General features: G+C 38.5%; 2 protein-coding genes across 2 annotated transcripts; both read left to right on the top strand.

Annotated features, from left to right (window-relative positions):
• Positions 1-10,976: 10,976 nt before the first annotated feature.
• LOC104783639 (trichome differentiation protein GL1-like) lies at positions 10,977-18,621 on the top strand. Its single transcript, XM_087510030.1, has 3 exons — positions 10,977-12,967; positions 17,492-17,621; positions 18,095-18,621. Exons 1-3 carry the CDS (start codon positions 12,826-12,828, stop codon positions 18,507-18,509), a joined length of 687 nt encoding a protein of 228 aa, XP_087366156.1. The 5' UTR covers positions 10,977-12,825; the 3' UTR covers positions 18,510-18,621.
• Positions 14,030-16,847, top strand: LOC109132456 (uncharacterized). Its single transcript, XM_087510029.1, has 6 exons — positions 14,030-14,803; positions 15,234-15,366; positions 15,468-15,755; positions 15,839-16,066; positions 16,154-16,538; positions 16,648-16,847. Exons 1-5 carry the CDS (start codon positions 14,265-14,267, stop codon positions 16,535-16,537), a joined length of 1,572 nt encoding a protein of 523 aa, XP_087366155.1. The 5' UTR covers positions 14,030-14,264; the 3' UTR covers position 16,538; positions 16,648-16,847.
• Positions 18,622-18,944: the final 323 nt, after the last annotated feature.

Raw genomic sequence — 18,944 nt, 5'->3', positions numbered from 1 at the left:
ATGAGAGTCAGTGTTTTGTTGGAAACAGAAAGGCTTTGGTGACTCCTTCAGCTTTTCAGACTCAGGCTGTTCAACCAGAACCGAATCAGGTCTTGTTGGCTCAAGGGAACTTCCAGAAACCAAAATGTTCACATTGCTTTCGTGTGGGACACATAGTGGATAAGTGCTACAAAGTACATGATTATCCACCTGGTCATCCAAGGGCTAAGAAGAACACGTTTGTGGGAAGTACGAACTTGACAAATGCCGAGCAGATTTATGTTCAAAAGGAAAATTGCCTTGAAGAGAGAGGAGAAGATATGTCCAAGGATCAGATTCAACACATGATATCTTATTTGAGCTCTAAACTCCAATCCACTAGCATCACTTCCTGTCTGGATAAGGCTATAGCTTCGACTTCAAATCTGTACCAACCATCTCCCAGATGACTGGTACCTTCCTTTCTCTTTATGATCTCACCTACTATGACATGTTAACTTCATCTATACCTCATGAAACTGAGTTGCCTTTTAGAGCTTGGGTCATAGATTCAGATGCTAGTCATCATGTCACCCATGAGAGAGAGAGATGTATGTAGAATACCAAACCTTAGAAAGAAACTATGTTAGAATTCCTAATGGCCAAACAGTCAAAATAGAGGGAATTGGTTACATTCAACTTACTAATGCATTAGCTCTTCATAATGTGTTATACATACCTGAATTCAAATTTAATTTGTTGAGTGTAAGTGTTGTTACTAAAACATTGAAGTCTAAAGTCATGGAGATCACACTTTATTTGTGAAGGAATCAAGTGAAGATTTTCTGGTAGTTTTGGTGTATGTGGATGAAATTTTGATTGGCAGTACTAATGATGCAGCTTGCCGTTTAAGGGATCAATTGAGTTCTGTTTTCCAATTACGAGATCTTGGTCCTCCGAAGTTCTTCCTTGGTATTGAAATTACGAGGAATGATGAAGGGATCATGATGTATCACCCCGCCTGCTTCTCTGTCACTTGTTGTCACTCGCTCCAGTGTGTCGTTGCGTGCACCGCAAGTTTCGTTATTTGTTTTGTTTTGGATTTACTTAAACAGTTGTTAGGATAAGCTCGAGTCTTTCTTTTAACTGCTTTAGGATTAGGACGTATCTTTTCTTCTTTGGTCTTAAATAGAGTCGCAAATCATTGTATCAACATCTTTGATTTGAAGTCTAATAAAAAACCTCAAAAGAGGCAATCTTAATTGCCCAAAAGAGCTTGTGTCAAGTCCTGAGAGGATGACTCTCGATCCGTTCCTGTTTGTTTCTTATCACCTGCAACGTCTCATTCGTTCCCTTCGCATCCCCACCTTCGAATAAAACACTCTGTTTGGCTTCGTAAAAACAGAGCCTTCGCTCCTTGATCCCCTTTTAAGCTTCCGCCTCTACACCAGTTGGTATCAGATTCGCGTCGTTCTTGGCCGAGTCTCAAATCATGCCTCCTAAACCAGAAACTTTGGTGGGTAACCAACCTGACAACACCATCGGCTGGACAGAGTTTCGTGACACCTTGCTCTCCTCTTAAACGACGTTGCAGAATTCCATCGCTGCTCTCACTCACGCCTTGCTTCACGAATGTATCGTGGCTGACCCTCGTCGTCCCCAGAACGTCAATGCTCCTCAACAAGGGCAATAACCCGACAACCCTGTTGTGCTTCCCGAACAACAGAATCGTGATCTGGCTCTGTTCCACCCTAATGATCAGCGGAATATTGATTCACGTTGGGAAGTTGGTTTTCGCCTTGACATTCAGGAGTTCCATGGTGGCATTAAAGGTGATTCCCTCCTTAATTGGCTTGTATCGGTTGAAGAAATGCTGGAGTTCAAAGGTGTCCCTGCTGATCGACGTGTCTCATTGGTGGCCACAAAGTTTCGAGATCACGCAGCTTCTTGGTGGCAGCAGACAAAAGTTATGAGGTCTCGCAATGGAAAAGCTCCTATTCAGACGTGGGATAAGTTGAAAACGAAGCTCAAGGAGACTTTCCTGCCTCACAATTACGATCGCACTATGTACAACAAACTTCAGAATTTGAGACAGGGTAGTCATTCGGTCGATGAGTACGCAGAGGAGTTTTATGTCCTGTGAACACGCAATGACCTTGTTGATAGCCAGTTTCAGTTGTTGTCAAGATTTATTGGAGGTCTTCGCCCGCAACTATAGAGTTCCCAAGCTCAGTTTGATCCGACCACGGTGGCTGAGGCTCACCGACGTGCTGCCTCGTTTGAACTACAACTCCATTCGTCTCTTTGGAACTCATCTTCGTCACGCCCTCGATCTGTTGACCAACATACCTCTTCCATTATCCAGCCATCACGCGATTTCAAGGATCTTGGTAAGCCGGACATTAAGTTGGGGTTTCGTGAAGATGATAATGGTGTCAAACGTTCCACTCGCAATGCCCTTCGATGTTTCTCATGTGGTGAAGCTGGTCACCGTCAAACTGCGTGTCCCAACCAGCAACGGAAAACTGCCTTGTTGGATGACAATGGTGCCCCTCCAGAGGACGTTTACGACTCCCATGAAGAAATAGAGGATCAGGAAGAAGATGATGTAGGCACCTTTGGTGATACTGGTGTCCCATTGGTCTCTCGACGTTCGTGTATCGCACCACCAGCCCCCACTGATAATTGGCTTCGTTGCAACATTTTCAAGTCTACCTGCACTATTTGATACCGCATTTGCACCGCAACGTGATCTATGAAATGGCCGTACGCAAACTTGACCTTCCTGTCGAACCTCACCCTCGTCCTTACTCACTCACTTTGTTGCATGAAGGCGTTGATGTTCGTGTCTCTCACCGAACGTTAGTGCCATTCTCCATTGGTCCATACTATAAGGATCGTTTTTACTTCGACATTGCTCCAATGGATGTCAGCCATTAAATTTTGGGCCGGCCTTGGGAATTTGATCGTAAGATCATCCATGATGGTGCCAAAAAACACCTATAAGCTTACGTGGAAACACACTAGATTGTCCTACTTCTATCGTCGGACCTCCACTGTTCACCTCCGCCTCCTCGTGACGACTTTGTTACGCGCCAGTTAGCCTTTCCTTACCACCGACGCCGCCGTTGTCATCTCCTCCACAATTGTTGTGTTCTTATACGGCCTTTGAGGAGGAACTGCGTATTGAAGGTATTGCGTGGCCAGTGTTTACATCGCAAGTAAGCAAACCAAATCATGTCCTCCACCCGAAGTTTGCCGCTCTGCTTCGAGAGTTTCACAATGTTTTTCTCGAGGACCTTCCCACGGGTCTACCTCCATTGCGTGATATCCAACATCATATCGATCTCACCCCCAGAGCCACCTTACCCAACCGTCCTCATTACCGTATGAGCCCCTCTTAAGATGAAGAATTTCGTCGTCAAGTAGAAGACCTTCTGCGCAAAGGCTACGTACGAGAGAGTCTAAGTCCATGTGTTGTACCGGCTTTGTTGATTCCAAAGAAAGATGGCTCTTGGCGGATATGTGTTGATAGCCGTGCCACAAACAAAGTTACATTTCGCTACCGGTTCCCCATTCCGCGTCTCGATGACCTTCTTGACCAGATTGGCTCCGCCTGTGTCTTCTCCAAGATCGAAGAATAAAGGATTATCTCGGACCTACACCAAGGTATTGACGGTGATTCTCAAATATCACAGAACAGTGAAGAGTGGCTATCACCAGATTCGTATTCGTCCTGGCGATGAGTGGAAGACAGCATTCAAGACGTGAGAAGGTTTGTTTGAGTGGCTGGTCATGCCGTTTTGGTTTGTCGAATGCCCTGAGTACGTTCATGCGAATTATGAATCAAGCACTGCGTCCATTTATTGGCAAGTTCGTGGTGGTTTACTTTGATGATATCCTCATCTTCAGTAAGTCTCTCGCTGACCACGAACAGCACATTCGGGATGTCCTTCTTATGTTACGCAAGGATAAGTTTTTTGCTGCCAAACACATATGTGAGTTTGGTGCTAATGAGGTTCAGTTTCTCGGCTATGTCATTTCTGATAAGGGGTTGACAGTCGATCAAGCTAAAGTGGAAAATGTTCGTTCTTGGCCTATTCCTCGTACGTTGACGGAGGTTCGAAGTTTTCACGGCTTGGCTGCGTTTTATCGCCGGTTTGTTCCCCATTTCAGTGCAATAATGACTCCCTCACGGGCTGCATTAAGGATGGGAAGTTTTTATGGTCCCCGGAGGCCGCTGGTGCTTTCGAACTTATCAAGGAGAAGCTTACCTCTGCTCCCGTGTTAGTCCTGCCTGATTTCTCTCTCACCTTTGAGTTGCATTGTGATGCGTCGAAGCTAGGGATTGGTGCGGTCCTTAGTCAGCAAGGCAAACCAATCTCCTACTTCAGTGAGAAGCTGTCTGGTGCCCGCCAGCGGTATAGTACCTATGACTCTGAGTTTTATGCGATTGTTCAAGCCATTCACCACTGGAGACATTACTTGTTTCATCGGGACTTCATCTTGTTCACAGACCATGATGCTCTTCGACACTTGGATAGTCAGGCAAAGGTTTCTGCTCGGCATGCTTCTTGGATTGCTTTTCTGCAACAATTTACCTTCTCTATTCGCCATCAGACCGGCAAGACTAACCGTGTTGTTGACGCTTTGAGCCGTCGCCACACTTTGTTGGCCTCCATTCACTCCTCTGTTCCGGGTTTCGACACATTTGCCTCTCTGTACTCCTCTGATCCTTATTTTTCCACAATTTTCACCGACGTTAGTCGCGGCCTACCAAGTGACTACACGGTTCATGTGGGGTTTTTGTTTAAGGGGCTTCGTGTGTGTATTCCTGAATGTAGTATGCGCCTCCAAATCATTCGTGAGCTTCATAATGAGGCTCATGTTGGTCGTGATCGTACGCTCAGCCTTGTTTCGGCATCCTATTATTGGCCTTCCTTGCGTCGCGATGTTGAACGGTTTGTTTCTCGCTATCACATTTGTCAGAAGGGTAAGGGAAAGGCCTCCAACACGGGACTTTATTTGCCATTACTGGTCCCCTCTCAACCCTGGACTCACCTCAGTATGGACTTTGTGCTGGGCTTGCCTCGCACTCAACGTGGTTTTGATTCTATTTTTGGGGTGGTAGATCGTTTTTCGAAGATGGCACATTTCATTCCTTGTAAGAAGACCATCAATGCTGTTAATGTGGCCACTCTTTTCTTTCGCGACATCTATCGCCTTCATGGGTTGCCATTATCCATTGTCTCCGACCGTGACTCGCATTTCTTGAGTCATTTTTGGCGTTCTTTGTAGAAACTCTTGAAGACTTCTCTTGACATGAGCACGACGTACCACCCGCAGAGTGATGGTCAAAATGAGGTTACTAACCGGTCGTTGGGTAGTTTGCTACGTTGCTTGGTGGGTGATCACATTCGCCGATGGGACACGGTGTTGTGTCAGGCAGAGTTTGCTCACAACCATGCGGTGAACCGCAGTTTGGGTTTCAGTCCTTTCCGTGTTGTTTATGGGCTCCTGCCTTGTGGTCCTTTGGATCTGACAGTGGTCCCGGACCATACACTGTTTCATGGGCAGGCGGTCGACTTTGTTTCTAAGTTGGCGCATGTGAATCAGGTACTCTGCCACAGCCAAGTACAAGGTTGCGGCTGATGCTGAGCGGCGTGAGCTGTTGTTTGATCCTGGTGATCTCGTCTGGGTCGTGCTCACCAAGGATCGTCTTCCGGCTCGGGAATATAACAAGCTTAAGGTTCGTTGTATTGGTCCGGTGGAGGTTCTCGAGCGCATTAACCCGAATGCTTATCGTCTCCGTTTGCCTTCCCACATGAATACTTCCGATGTCTTCAACATCAAGTATCTTTTGCCGTACCATGGTGACAATGACCTGCCGGATTCGTGGTCGAATCCTCTCCCACCTGGGGAGACCTGATGTAGCACCCCGCTTGCTTCTCTGTCACTTGTGGTCACTCGCTCCAGTGTGTCGTCGCGTGTACCGCAAGTTTCGTTATTTGTTTTGTTTTGGATTTACTTAAACAGTTGTTAGGATAAGCTCGAGTCTTTCTTTTAACTGCTTTAGGATTATGACATATCTTTTCTTTTTTGGCCTTAAATAGAGTCGCAAATCATTGTATCAACATCTTTGATTTGAAGTCTAATAAAAAACCTAAAAAGAGGCAATCTTAATTGCCCAAAAGAGCTTGTGTCAAGCCCTGTGAGGAGGACTCTCAATCCATTCCTGTTCGTTTCTTATCACCTGCAACGTCTTATTCGTTCCCCTCGCATCCCCACCTTCGATCAAACACTCTGTTTGGCTTCGTAAAAACAGAGCATTCACTCCTTGATCCCCTTTTAAGCTTCCACCTCCTACACCAGATCACTCTTATGCAACAGAAATATGTGCTTGATCTACTGGAGGCTACAAGTTTCTCTGATTGTAAACCTTCTCCTATACCTATGAAACCTGATTTGTAGATGTCTGCAACTGGTTTATCTACGCGTAAAGCTGCTGTTAAACATGCGAAGTCCATTGCGGAATGTGAAGATGAGGGTTTGGATACAGAGTGTACTGATAAATCTTTGGAGGTTGTTACGAAGCCATTTAAGAAGTTGTCTGCAGCTCAGACTGAACTTATCCCAAACATCAAATAATATAGAAGACTTATTGGAAAATTGCAGTATCTGACTATCACTAGGCCAGATATTTCCTATGTTGTGTCCAAATTGGCTCACTATTCTGCAGCTCCGAGGAAGTTCCATCTCACAACAGTTCATAAGATCTTGAGATATTTGAAGGGTACGATTGGACAAGGTTTGTTCTATGGTAAGGACGATGATTTTTCTATCTGTGGCTTTTTGGATGCAGATTGAGGAGGTTGCCCTGATAGTAGACGATTTGTCACTGGTTATGCTATCTTCATTGGCCAATCATTGGTTTCTTGGAAATCCAAGAAACAACATATGGTTTCTATGAGTTCTGTTGAATCTGAGTACCGAGCGATGAGCATGATTACCAAAGAGTTTTTATGGTTCACATATATTTTGAAGGTTTTGAGTTTTTCTTTTGCCTCTCCTGCATATCTATATTGTGATAATACTGCATCTCTTCACATCGCTAGCAACTCAGTTTACCATAAACGTACGAAGCACATTGAGTTTGATTGCCATAAGGTTCGTGAAGCTATTGAAGATAGTCTCATCAAGACCATGTATGTACAGACCGACAATCAGCACGCCGACGTTTTGACGAAGGCTCTATACCAAGCTCCCTTTCAAGAGAATATCAGCAAGATGAGAGTCATTAACATTTATTCCTCGCCATCTTGAGGGGGATATTAGAGTAGCTGGTTAATAACATTGGTTAACTTAATCTCAATTGATTATCGATTTAGTTTAGATCCGGTTTACTTCTATTTTGATGTATATAGCATTAATCTGTAAAAATTGTTACGATTACGAAATAAGAAAACCATTTCACAAAATCTCTTTGTTCTACGATTTTATTAAAGCCAAAGCTTAAACATACACTTGGAAAAACCAGCATATGAAAAACTAACTCACCTACACATATATGGTTGGAGACATGTATGACAGATTTTCTTAAACACTATTTTGTATACGCAGTTTTATATCTCGTCATAGTCTTTAACCTCCTGAATCTACCAATAGGGTTTGAAGGCTGGGATGTACCGCCTGCGTTCACGCGATGCCCACTGGATGATGATTTTCTCCTCGACACACCCTGATCACAGTCTCTGTACAAGTGGTTGAAATTGTTCTTCTAAATCTTGCTTAGTTTCTGATATGCGTTCCTATTATTTCATTCTCTTGACCTAGAGTAGTTTTTTTTCTTCTTTTTTTTTGTACAAGAGTTCAAACTTTATTACAAATTAGGCCACTACAAAGAAGCCTACAGTGGAAGAATCCACTTTACTTTAAAAATAAAAAAAATAAAAAAATAAAAAAATAAAAAATAAAGAGAAGCAAACTATTACAACAGCGGAAGAAACTTGATATAAACAGAACTTAAAAACATAAACTTCTTAGGAAGTTTTTAAAAAAAAAACGTCGTTCAAGTTCATGAACCCTTTCTCTCTGAATCCTTCTTTGTTGAGGTGGAACTTTTCCTCTTAGACGACTATTGATCGATAATTTGAGTTTAGGTATTATTATTAATATGTATGTTAAATTTATTTATGATTAAGAGGCCTGACTTATTGTTAAGGACTTCAACTCTTTACTTGTGTCTGTTACGTTGGTTTCTATTTAAACAATTATTGTCGTGTTGTAAAACTACAAGATTTCAGATTTTGGATTAATAAAGTAAGAGTGTTTTTTTCCTTCACTGAAGGGAGTGTAGTTAATTAGTGATCACAATTAAAAAGATTATTGTGAGATAAAACTCATCTTACTCTGTTCTTTCTTTCTTTTTTATTGAAAGTTTCTTTCTTTATTCGAGGGCCAATTTGAATACAAAGACAAGAAAAAATTCAGAAAAGTTCTACCGAAAATCTGAGATCGTGGAGGCAACATCACAACAAGGTGATTCCCATATTCGATGGGGATAATTATGCTTTCTAGCGAAAAAAAAGATGAAGATGATGTTATGTTCATGGGATGGGATGATCCTTAATATGTCATATTGTGAGACAAATTGATTTTATAATTTTATTTTTCGATTTCATACGTTTAGGTTATTAGTTTAACTACTGTTAAGTCATTTTAAGGTCTTTATTTGACATTAGGTTTGTTTTATAAATATCCAAAATGATGTAATTAAACTTAATAGCTTTTACACGGTTTCATAATCTCTATACGGTTGATGATAGGGATAATTTAATCGAGGTTGGGTGGTGACTTGGATGGTTGTGTTGGAGCCTAGAGGTGAAAGGTAGCTAGCTTTGGCAAACAAATAAGTTTGGCCATGTTCTTTTAAGAGTCGTACCATTCATATCAGCGACTGACTTTTGGTTTTGGAATATTCCAAGGTGTATAATTATAAATTCAGCAAACTCCCAACAAAGATATCTATTTTTACGGTGAAGATGAAGATACTGTTTTTACAGATCTCATAACGGCAATTTGATTTTTTAAATCCAACGGCTGTCGATGCTTTCAAACTAAAACTTAAGTTGTGTTGCTGGTTTTCTTAGTGATTTAAGTTGCAGCAGTAAAAATTTAAGAGATAAAGAAGAGATAATGGAGGAAAATAAAGACAAATTTTTTAATCGCCAGCAGCTTTCGTTGTGACTCTCTACCGAGTTTGAGGTTATTTTTGCATTTTTTTCCCCGGCCCCGTTTTAACAAATTCAGTACCATGTGTCTAGTTTCTAGCACACATCACGATCCAAACATCAAAATATTACCCACGAGATATGTGACAACGACCGGAATCTGAGATGATCAGGAGAAAGGTCCCTACGTGGACTTTAATATATGTGTCATCCTTTACAATTTATAAACAACACCACCAAACAAGACACTGACATGGTATTTATAATTTTTTTGTAATGCAAATTATGTAATAAGGAATCTCTATCTATCTTCTACGGTTTTGCATTATATTTTTGTCTTTGAATCTGTAGGGTCATAATTCATAAATCACGGGTTTCTTCATTTAGATATATAACCATAAATAGTTAAATATAGAACTACGCTTTTCGAGCAGACTTGGTAATGATTAAATATACTTGGTACGTAGGTATATACGATACGACATGTCGTTTCCATTCCTCAACTGCTTCTTTAGAGAATATCTTGTTGAGAGCTTGACTATTCCAATCATATATATGTTTGTTTGGCTTTCTTTTGACCTTATGGCCCCCAAATTAATAACCTAAACTAAAGAAGTAAATCAATAGTTTTGATCTATTCTTCTTAGGTATCTCAGAAAAAGGAAAAGAAAAAAAAATCATTCATCACATCGTAGTTGTAGGTTTTAGTCATCCGTAAAAAGTTTTAGTAACAAAAATAACCCCAAACTTTTATGGATTTTGGAAATTAGTCGGAGTTTCGTTCAAGAACTCCCCTTTCTATATAAAACAGTTAATCTATAAGTAATACAAATAGTGATAAGAATAATACCTACTTTTATGTAAATAATTAAACATTTTTCAAGAAATAATTTAAGTTCTCAATTTAGTAAAAAAAAGGTAGTAATATCTATATAGTTTTAATTTTTATTTTTAAAAATTATATAATTAGTGGAAACTATAAAAACAAACACACATATATATATATATGTGTACTACTATCGATATATAAAACAAATGTATATAGCATTTTATAAGGGTGTTCATATAAAACAAAAATGTATACATATTTTATAATGGGTAATGCTAGCTCGAGAATCAAAATACAGGAGAGTGTGTGGTGTGGAGACAAGTGACCAGCGGATCTCACTTGAGTAATTTCATTAATTGAGAGACAATATTCGTAACCTATTCACTATTTTTATCCACCGCTTAACTTGTTAGTTGGGACAAAGTTATTATACTCAAATATATTTTAATATGTACTTGTATATTCAATGTATACACATATATAAATGAGTAATATACAATATGTGCTTGTATATTCAATTTATATATAACTAATAAGTTACAGATGTCAAGTCCATATGTTTTGGAGCCCGGAAACTATAGCAGGTTATTTTAATCTCTTTTATATTTATTATAGGCGCTTGAACTCACAATCTTGAAAATTCTAATTCTGTTGAGTGATAGATTAATAATATATTGACTAAGCTGCTATAATATATAAGAGATTCAAATAATAACTTTTTTTTTTTTTGATGATTCAAGTTCATATACGTACAACCAAATTAACTCAAAACCAAAAAAAACTTATCCTCCTGGCCCTGTTGTTCTATGGTGAACTGTGGAACTTTTAAATTAATTTGTTCCGACTCTGTTCTATATATAACTAAACATTAATATCAAATTAAATATTCCAACAAAAAATGATAATTTTAGTAGAATTTAGTAAATAGTAGTCTAGCATATTGTAGTTCTTATATATAAAAAAAAATTAGTGTATTGAAGTTATAGAGTATACAATGTAACAAACAAACTGGTTAACATGAAGTGAATAAAAATACAAACTTCAAAATCATCAGTGTGAATCTTTTTTTCTCTCTCTCGAAAAGAAGTTCGCCCTAGCCGCCGTCGTCAAGTCTTTACTTCGATCTGATCTTTCCGGTCACCGACGCTCCTCGCCGGAGTTGTGAGAGGGTCGTCCTTTGTCTGTCTCTTTCATGTCTAGTTAATCATGAGCCTTCCCCAGCCCTTCTCCGACGAATAGCTTCAAAGGTTTCGGAATAGCATCAAAGTTTGTATCTTCTCCGTGTGCGGCGAGATCCTCCTTGCGCGTCGCCTCCTTTTGGTTCGCGATGGTGAACCGCGACTTGTTCTGTCTAATCGATGACTGTTCTTGAGCGTAATTTCAGATATGGTGTTCGTTGGCCTTAGTTGTTTGATGGTAATAGACGGGTCGTTGGTCTCTACTGCGGCTGAGATGCTTTTGCCTCCTCTACGGTAACATCTGGCCTTTGTATTCTTCTGTCCTGTTAGTGCTGCCTTAGGTCTCTTTGTTTAGAAAGTGGTTAGGTTACCTTTGGCTACATTCTCATCAAGTCAAACTCGTTTGGTATATCCCCAGTTTGCTTGGTGGTGGCTTTAGTGTTATCTTTGTTGAGTCAGTTCTTGGTTTTTCTTCGGTAGTTGATATGTTGGGGGTTAGAATCTGGAAATTGCTCTTCCTTTTCTTAGAGCCCTCTTGCTGGTTTGAGATTAGTTTTATGCTCTAGGTTCGTTCTTGGTGTTAGCCATTTGGATGGTATTTTGTTGCTGAGTCACCTACTAGCCTTTCTTCGAGTTTCCTGTTGGAAGCTTTAGAGTTAGGTTTTAGTCAAAGCAGTGGAATGGTTCTCTACTTCTTATTTTGCGAAGACGTTGTCAGTTTTAAGTCTGTAGGTGGCTGAAGCTGGTTCGACGAGTGTCCGTGTGTAAGAATAGCTGATCTTGCGTGGCTTGTCTCCAGTCGTTTTAAAGGTTTCTGCCTTTTCCCTAAAGTTTTTAGTTCTCTCTAATCGACTGGTGAGGTGTGATGGAAGTTGTATTTGTGTCTCTGGTCGTGTTGGGCTCCTTCTTTCTTCTCTGTCGATTTGCTTTCTGGTTGTCTTTGGTGTGAGGTTTCCGGTCTTCTAGTGCTTTCGTCATTTACAGGATTTATAGGGAAGTTTGATGGGAATCTTTTATGCTTTTGTTCAATTTTAGAGTTTAGTTCTTTTGTCTTCCCCTTGTATTATCTTTTGTTTGCAATCTGTTTCCCTTTATTTTGGGACTTTGTTTCTCTCTTGTAGGCTAATGTTTCTGGGGATATTCTTGTAGTTTGCCGGCATATGTTTCCCTTGTTTGGGTATTGTATTCTAAACTGTTGTAATCTACTTTGTTGTGAAACCAAATTTATCAATAAAATTTTAGATGTTAAAAAAAAAGAATAAAAATGCAAACCTGTTAAACTTACAATATAACATTTTGCAAAAAATCTGATTCACATGTAGTAAATTTTTTTTTTCTTTGGGGGTAAATAAATACTTACCTGTATTGCCAGAAAGTATAATAAACATAATAGAACCAACTGCCAAATTTTGGCTTTAAAATAAATAAAAATAAGGTACGTAGCCGGTGGGAATGTAGGGTAACAGAGATAAATATGCGCCTATGCAAATAGTCATGATTAATTACCCAAGGATACGTATTGATGAGTGTGTGTATATAAGCACGTGTCACGGAAACAATCTCTTCCTCTCTCTCTCACACGCACACACACAGACACAAAAATAATCAGAGAATAAAAAAAAAAGAGAGGATGAGAATAAGGAGAAGAGAAGAAAGAGAGAATCAAGAATACAAGAAAGGGTTATGGACAGTTGAAGAAGACAACATCCTTATGGACTATGTTCTTACTCACGGCACTGGCCAATGGAACCGCATCGCACTACAAGAAAACAGTCAATTAGCGACTACAAGTAGCGACTACATTTGTAGTCGCCAAAAATAACGACCAGATAGTGACCACTTTGCGACTATGTTGTGACTACAGTAATTTACTCGCCAAACAGTCACTGCTTTACGACCACATTAGATGGTCGTAATATAGTCGTCAATTTAGCGACTATTCTACGACTCATTCGGCGAGTCGTTAAACAGTCACCGAGTAGTCGCCAAATAGTCATAAAAGACAGTTAAAAAACGTGTTTTTTCTGTGGGGGCCAACTGATATTGAGTAGTCGCCTATTAGTGGCATAGATGTAGTCTTTAAAAACAAATTGCATCCATTTGTCATCTCATGCCAACACAATTGTCTTTCCTTCCCCAAAAAAAAATGTAGATCAAAAAAAAAATTTGACTTTATAAAAACTTTTATTTTCTCCAAAAAAATATATATATAGTTCTTAAAAAAACACAATATATATATATATATATATATATATATATATATAATGGCAGGAAATTTTTCATTAGAATTCGAATTAGTGGGGTTGGACCAATTCTCGTTTGGAAGTAGCCAAGATACAGTTCAGAATAATGGCGGTAAGTTTTTCTGTCCATGTAGTGTTTGCAAGAACAATAGATGTCTCTCGGGTAGAAGAGTTATGATGCATCCGTTCGATGCATTTTTTAAGAAGCCTATCATTTTTTTACTTTTATTCACAAACAATATTTGCATAGGATTTGTACTTATGAATATGCTCTATTTAAAGCATCTATATTGGTTATATATAGAATCTTTTCCTTATTTATTTTTTTGTTTCAATATTCATTAAGGATTAATAAATACTAAAATAATTTATGTGAAGATTTATTATTATAATTAAGATAGAAATTATATATAGAATAATATATTATAAACTCTAATCTTAAACTTATAAATTAATTCTTAATCTTAGAAATTATTGAATTTAGAAATTATTGAACTTAGAAATTATTAAATTTAGTTATATATAGAATTATTGAACTTAGAAATTTTTTTTGTTTAAGGTCATTGCATTAATTTAGGCCCAAATCTAGGTTAATTACCCAATTTAGGCCCAAATCCATTAACATTCCGTTAAAAAAAAAACCCTAATCTTCTTATCTCTTCTCATTCGAGACAAGGGTTCCTCGAGACAAACCCTAAAGCCGCAATCGACAGTCTCTCTTCACACTCTCTCTTCTCAATCGTCTTTCTCTTCTCAATCTCTCTTCTCAATCGACACTCTCTCTTCTCAATCTCTCTTCTCAGTCTCTTGTCTCAATCATCACACGATGCCTGCTCGAGGAAGAAAGAGAAAACTCGATCGTAATCATTCTCAGATTCCCGGAGGGTCAAGACTACGACATACTAATCTACCCAGTCAGTACGACTTCACGCCGGCAGTCCAAGCTCCTCGTACGCAGCAGACACCTGATGAAGTCCCCATTTTGCCACGACATTCAACGAAATCCCAGATCCGGGACTATCCTCCGCCTCAACAACTATTTCAGGGCTCCGTTACTCGCCAACCTCCACCTCAAGTACGCCGGTCTCCTTCAGTAGAAGTTAACTACAATCCAGCGACTCATGCAACTCTTCAAGATGACTCTCCGCCTTCTCCAGCTCAACGCTCTCAGGCTCGTAGTCATCAGACTCGTAGTCATCCATCGCATCCATCGTCCCAGGGCAACAACTTCGAAGAAGAAACTTCTACGGTGTTGCCGGAGCTCCAGGAGGACGTGGTTCGGGCTCTAAATGCCCTGCTTGTGGTGCCAGGTCGGGATAAGTTCACCACGGTCCTCTCTCCCACACCCTTACCGAACACCCAATGGTATGATTTTTCTTTTTTTTTGTTATTTTTGTAATGGTGTTTTGTGAATGTTAGAAGAGAAATCTGTAGGTCAATGTTTATTTCGTTTATTATGATTTCGTTTGGTTTATTGTGTCTTTAGGATTGTGTCTTTAGATTCATGTTTATTTCGTTTGGTTTATGTTTATTTCGTTTGGTTTATTGTGTCTTTAGGATTGTGATTATGATAACGAGAGTAAGTTTATTATGATTTCGTTTGGTTTATTGTGTCTTTAGGATTGTGTCTTTAGATTCATGTTTGTGTATTCATTGCTTGTGTATTATGATATATTGCTTGTGTATTGAGATTCATGTTTATGTTTACTGGTTGAAGTATTGTTTATGTTTACTGGTTGAAGTATTGTTTCTTTTGACTCATTAACTGATGCCTCTTGTATTGTTTCTTTTCGAGGTTTACTCGTGACAAAGGGTCAAAACTTGTTCGGAAGATTACTAAAATTCTTCTAAACAAATTCGAAGGTCCCTTCTACAGCTGGACATGTGTGCCGCGGGACAAACAAGAGAGATACTTCATTGAGTTCGCGGTAAGGATATATGTCACATGTCTTCTTTTCACTTACAATAAGCCTTATGTCACATAGCTTTACATGTCTTCTTTTCACTAACAATAGCTCCTTTTTTCTAGAAAACCCACACCTGGGATCCTTTGATAACCGGAACTGTTCAAGCTTATTTTGAGAAAATCTGTCAAAAGCGGATCAAAGACATGGTTAGCAATGTGAGGACTAGTCGAGTTCAACCAACCTGGATTGGAGACACTCTCTGGAGCACGATGGAGGATTACTGGGACACTGAAGAAGCACAACAAAAGAGTAAAACCTACTCTCAGGCCCGTATGTCTGACCGTAACGGCCTAGGTCCTCATGTCCACCTCTCAGGGCCAAAGTCTTATCAACAGCTTCAAGACGAAATGGTTAAGTGTTATTTACTCTGTTATTTAACTGTTATTCTTACTTAACTGTTATTTTTTAAAGTTAATCTCTTATAACATTGCAGGTTGAGGAATTGGGAAGAGAAGTCCGACTTGGTGAGGTTTTCATCAAGGCACATACAAAGCCTGATGGTACATATGTTGATCGGAAGGCAGAAAAGATTGCAGGGACATATGAGAAGACTGTTCAAGAGAGGTTGTCTCAGCTCGAGGCAGAGTCTTTTGCTGTGTCAGATGGAGAATCACGGCCACGGGACCTCACAACAGAAGAATATACAGAAATTTTCCTGGAGGTAACTTTTTTAAAAAACCAATACACATTTATAGTCTTGGAGTTTAATTTGTCATCTTCTAACCTCCACTTTTCTCTTATTTTCAAGTCCACTGAGAAGGATTCAAGAGGAACACCTTATGGAGTTGGAAGCCTCAAGGACTGCCTTGTCGATGGAACGCATAAGCAAGCATGTGGCTCAACTACCTTTGTGGCTCTCGAAGAACAGTTGAAGAAAGCTCAACGCATGATAGAAGAACAGGCTGCTCAACTGGAGCGGCTTGCTGCGCATGATGAAGAACAGGCTGCTCAACTGCAGCGGCGTGATGCAGAACTTGCTGCGCAATCCAAAGTTATTGCTGCCCAGAACGGCAAGATTGACCAATTCTCCATCGTGGAAGATTTTCTGAGGGAATGTGATCCGCGGTTTCAGAAGTTTGTTGCAAGCCATTCAGCTAAAGAGACAACTCCAACTCCATCAACATCTGCTTAAGGTACTCTTCACTTCTAGCTCATCTTATACAATCATCTGGGATCATTTCTTTTTCTTTGTACCTTCATTTTTTCAACTTGACAGAACCTTAAGGTATTGTGTTATAACAGGGATCAATTCCAGATTTGAGAAGGATACAAGCAGACGAAGCTAACTTGGGAAACGATTGGAAGAAGCTTTTCTTGTTGTTTTCTTGATCAATGTTTTTTCTTTTTGTTATCTTTTGAACTTGGGGTTGTAATGAATATGATGTTTCTTTCTTTTTGTTAATCTTTTGAACTTGGGTTGTAATGAATATGATGATACTTAAGATGTGTTTTGTTAAGATGTGTTTTGTTTATGTAATATTAATTGTAGTTATTTTTATAATTGTTCAAATATAAGAATTAGATGTAAATCCAATTAAAGAGAATTTGTAAAACAAAATTCAAATATAAAATTAAAGATAAATCAAAATAAATATTTATAATATAAATATAAATATTTATATGTAATATTATTTAAATACATAATCGTAAAGTAGTCGTAAAGTAGTCACTACATTTAGTGACTAATTTACGACTATACAAATAGTCTTAATGTAGTCGTAAACTAGTCACTAACTTAGTGACTACATTACGACTGATTTACGACTGATTTACGACTACAAAAGATTGTCGTAATGTAGTCGCCATTTGGCGACTAAAATTACGACTATAAATTTTAGCGACTCTCAGTTAGCGACTACAGGTTTTAGTCGCAATTTGGTCGTAACACTCCTTTTAGCGACTAAATAATGACTAATAGTGTAGTCGCTATTGGCTTGTTTTCTTGTAGTGTCGTCAGAAAAACTGGTACCATCTCTCTCTCTCTCTCAATGTGTTTTCTTTATATAAATCTTAGTCTCTAGCTAGTTTTTCTATATCACTCAACTTGATTAATTTTGGGTTTTGTTTTATTCTAATGAATTGTTAGGGCTGAAGAGGTGTGGGAAAAGTTGTAGACTGAGATGGATGAATTATCTGAGCCCTAATGTGAAGAAAGGCACTTTCACTGAACAAGAAGAAGACCTCATTATTCGTCTCCACAAGCTCCTCGGCAATAGGTACATACATTTTTATGTAATTAATACTATATTATATGCCATGTCTTTTAATTTGAAAGAGTTTTTAGTGAAAAATAGTTAAATGTTTTATTTGCGAATGTCAACAATAAAATAAGTAGCACAAGAAAAATAATTGCTTTCTCATATGTGTTGGTGCCTTCGGTGGATTACTTCAATTTTAAAAGGTGTTTCTCCATACATTCTTCAAGTATATCTTTTAAACTTAAAATATATTCATTTTTTAAATATAATTTTCATATTAAGTGTATATGGTGAAAATAGTCGCTTTTCAAGATCAAATTCATTACATATATAGAAACGTTTTCCACAATTCGAAAAAAAAAATTATACCTCTCTCTAGGTTTGTATATAAAATATTAAATATACATTCATTTATAATAAATCATATTCAGATAGATGTCACAATCATATCATTTAGATACTATATTTAAGATACTCTCCCCCAAATTCAGATGGTCTTTAATAGCTAAAAGAGTACCGGGAAGAACAGATAACCAAGTCAAGAATTACTGGAACACTCATCTCAGCAAAAAACTCGTCGGAGATTACTCATCCGCCGTAAAAACCACCGGAGATGATGAAAACTCCCCGCCGTCATTGTTCATCACCGCCACCACAACTTCTTCTCTTCATCATCAACAAGAAAATATCTACGAGAATTTAGCCAAGGACTTCGACGGCATCGTATCAGCTTCGTATGAGGATAAACCAAAACCCGAACCGGACCAAACCGGTGTCTTAGTGGCAAGTACTAATGATCCGAGTCACTATTATGGCAATAACGCTTTGTGGGATCATGGAGACGAGTTCGAGTTGAGTTCACTTGTTATGATGAATTTTGCTTCTGATATTGAGTACTGCCTCTAGTTTAATTGTTACTGTTTTGAATTGTCTTAATTCAGAGATAAATAACAACTATTTATGGATACCGATGTCATATGAATATTGATATCAATACTTATACGTACTTCTTCTTTTTTTTTGTTTTTCGTAATACTTATACGTACTTCTTTATATTTTCCAAAGGGGCAATAAATTTTACCTTGCGCATTAAAAGAAAGGAAAAAAACTATATGAGTTTTACTATAGCTTATTAGGTAGAAATAAAATAAATTTTAGTGTATGTAACATGTAACAGAATAACTTATATGTTTTTTTTAAAATTTGTGTGGAAAATGGTAAGATGACGCTTCTTATATAAAACAAAGGGAATTATATATTTTAGAGATGAATATCGTAAAATGTACCGTCAAACTTATTTCTCATTGCATGGCATGTTCACCGGCCACGTCTAATTTACCA

The sequence above is a fragment of the Camelina sativa genome, chromosome 4 (genome assembly GCF_030686135.1).
Source record: "Camelina sativa cultivar CO46 ecotype springtype chromosome 4, ASM3068613v1".
In the NCBI taxonomy this organism is placed as follows: Eukaryota; Viridiplantae; Streptophyta; class Magnoliopsida; order Brassicales; family Brassicaceae; genus Camelina; species Camelina sativa.
Note: the sequence above shows the minus strand (reverse complement) of the source record. Positions and strands in the feature narration are given on the sequence as shown.

Coding starts and splice junctions, on each gene's coding strand:
- LOC104783639 (XM_087510030.1), top strand. CDS start 12,826: ATGAGAATAAGGAGAAGAGAAGAAAGAGAGAATCAAGAATACAAGAAA. Junction 12,968..17,491: donor CATCGCACTACAAGAAAACA/GTCAATTAGCGA, acceptor ATGAATTGTTAG/GGCTGAAGAGGTGTGGGAAA. Junction 17,622..18,094: donor CACAAGCTCCTCGGCAATAG/GTACATACATTT, acceptor CCCCAAATTCAG/ATGGTCTTTAATAGCTAAAA.
- LOC109132456 (XM_087510029.1), top strand. CDS start 14,265: ATGCCTGCTCGAGGAAGAAAGAGAAAACTCGATCGTAATCATTCTCAG. Junction 15,367..15,467: donor GATACTTCATTGAGTTCGCG/GTAAGGATATAT, acceptor CCTTTTTTCTAG/AAAACCCACACCTGGGATCC. Junction 16,067..16,153: donor ATACAGAAATTTTCCTGGAG/GTAACTTTTTTA, acceptor CTTATTTTCAAG/TCCACTGAGAAGGATTCAAG.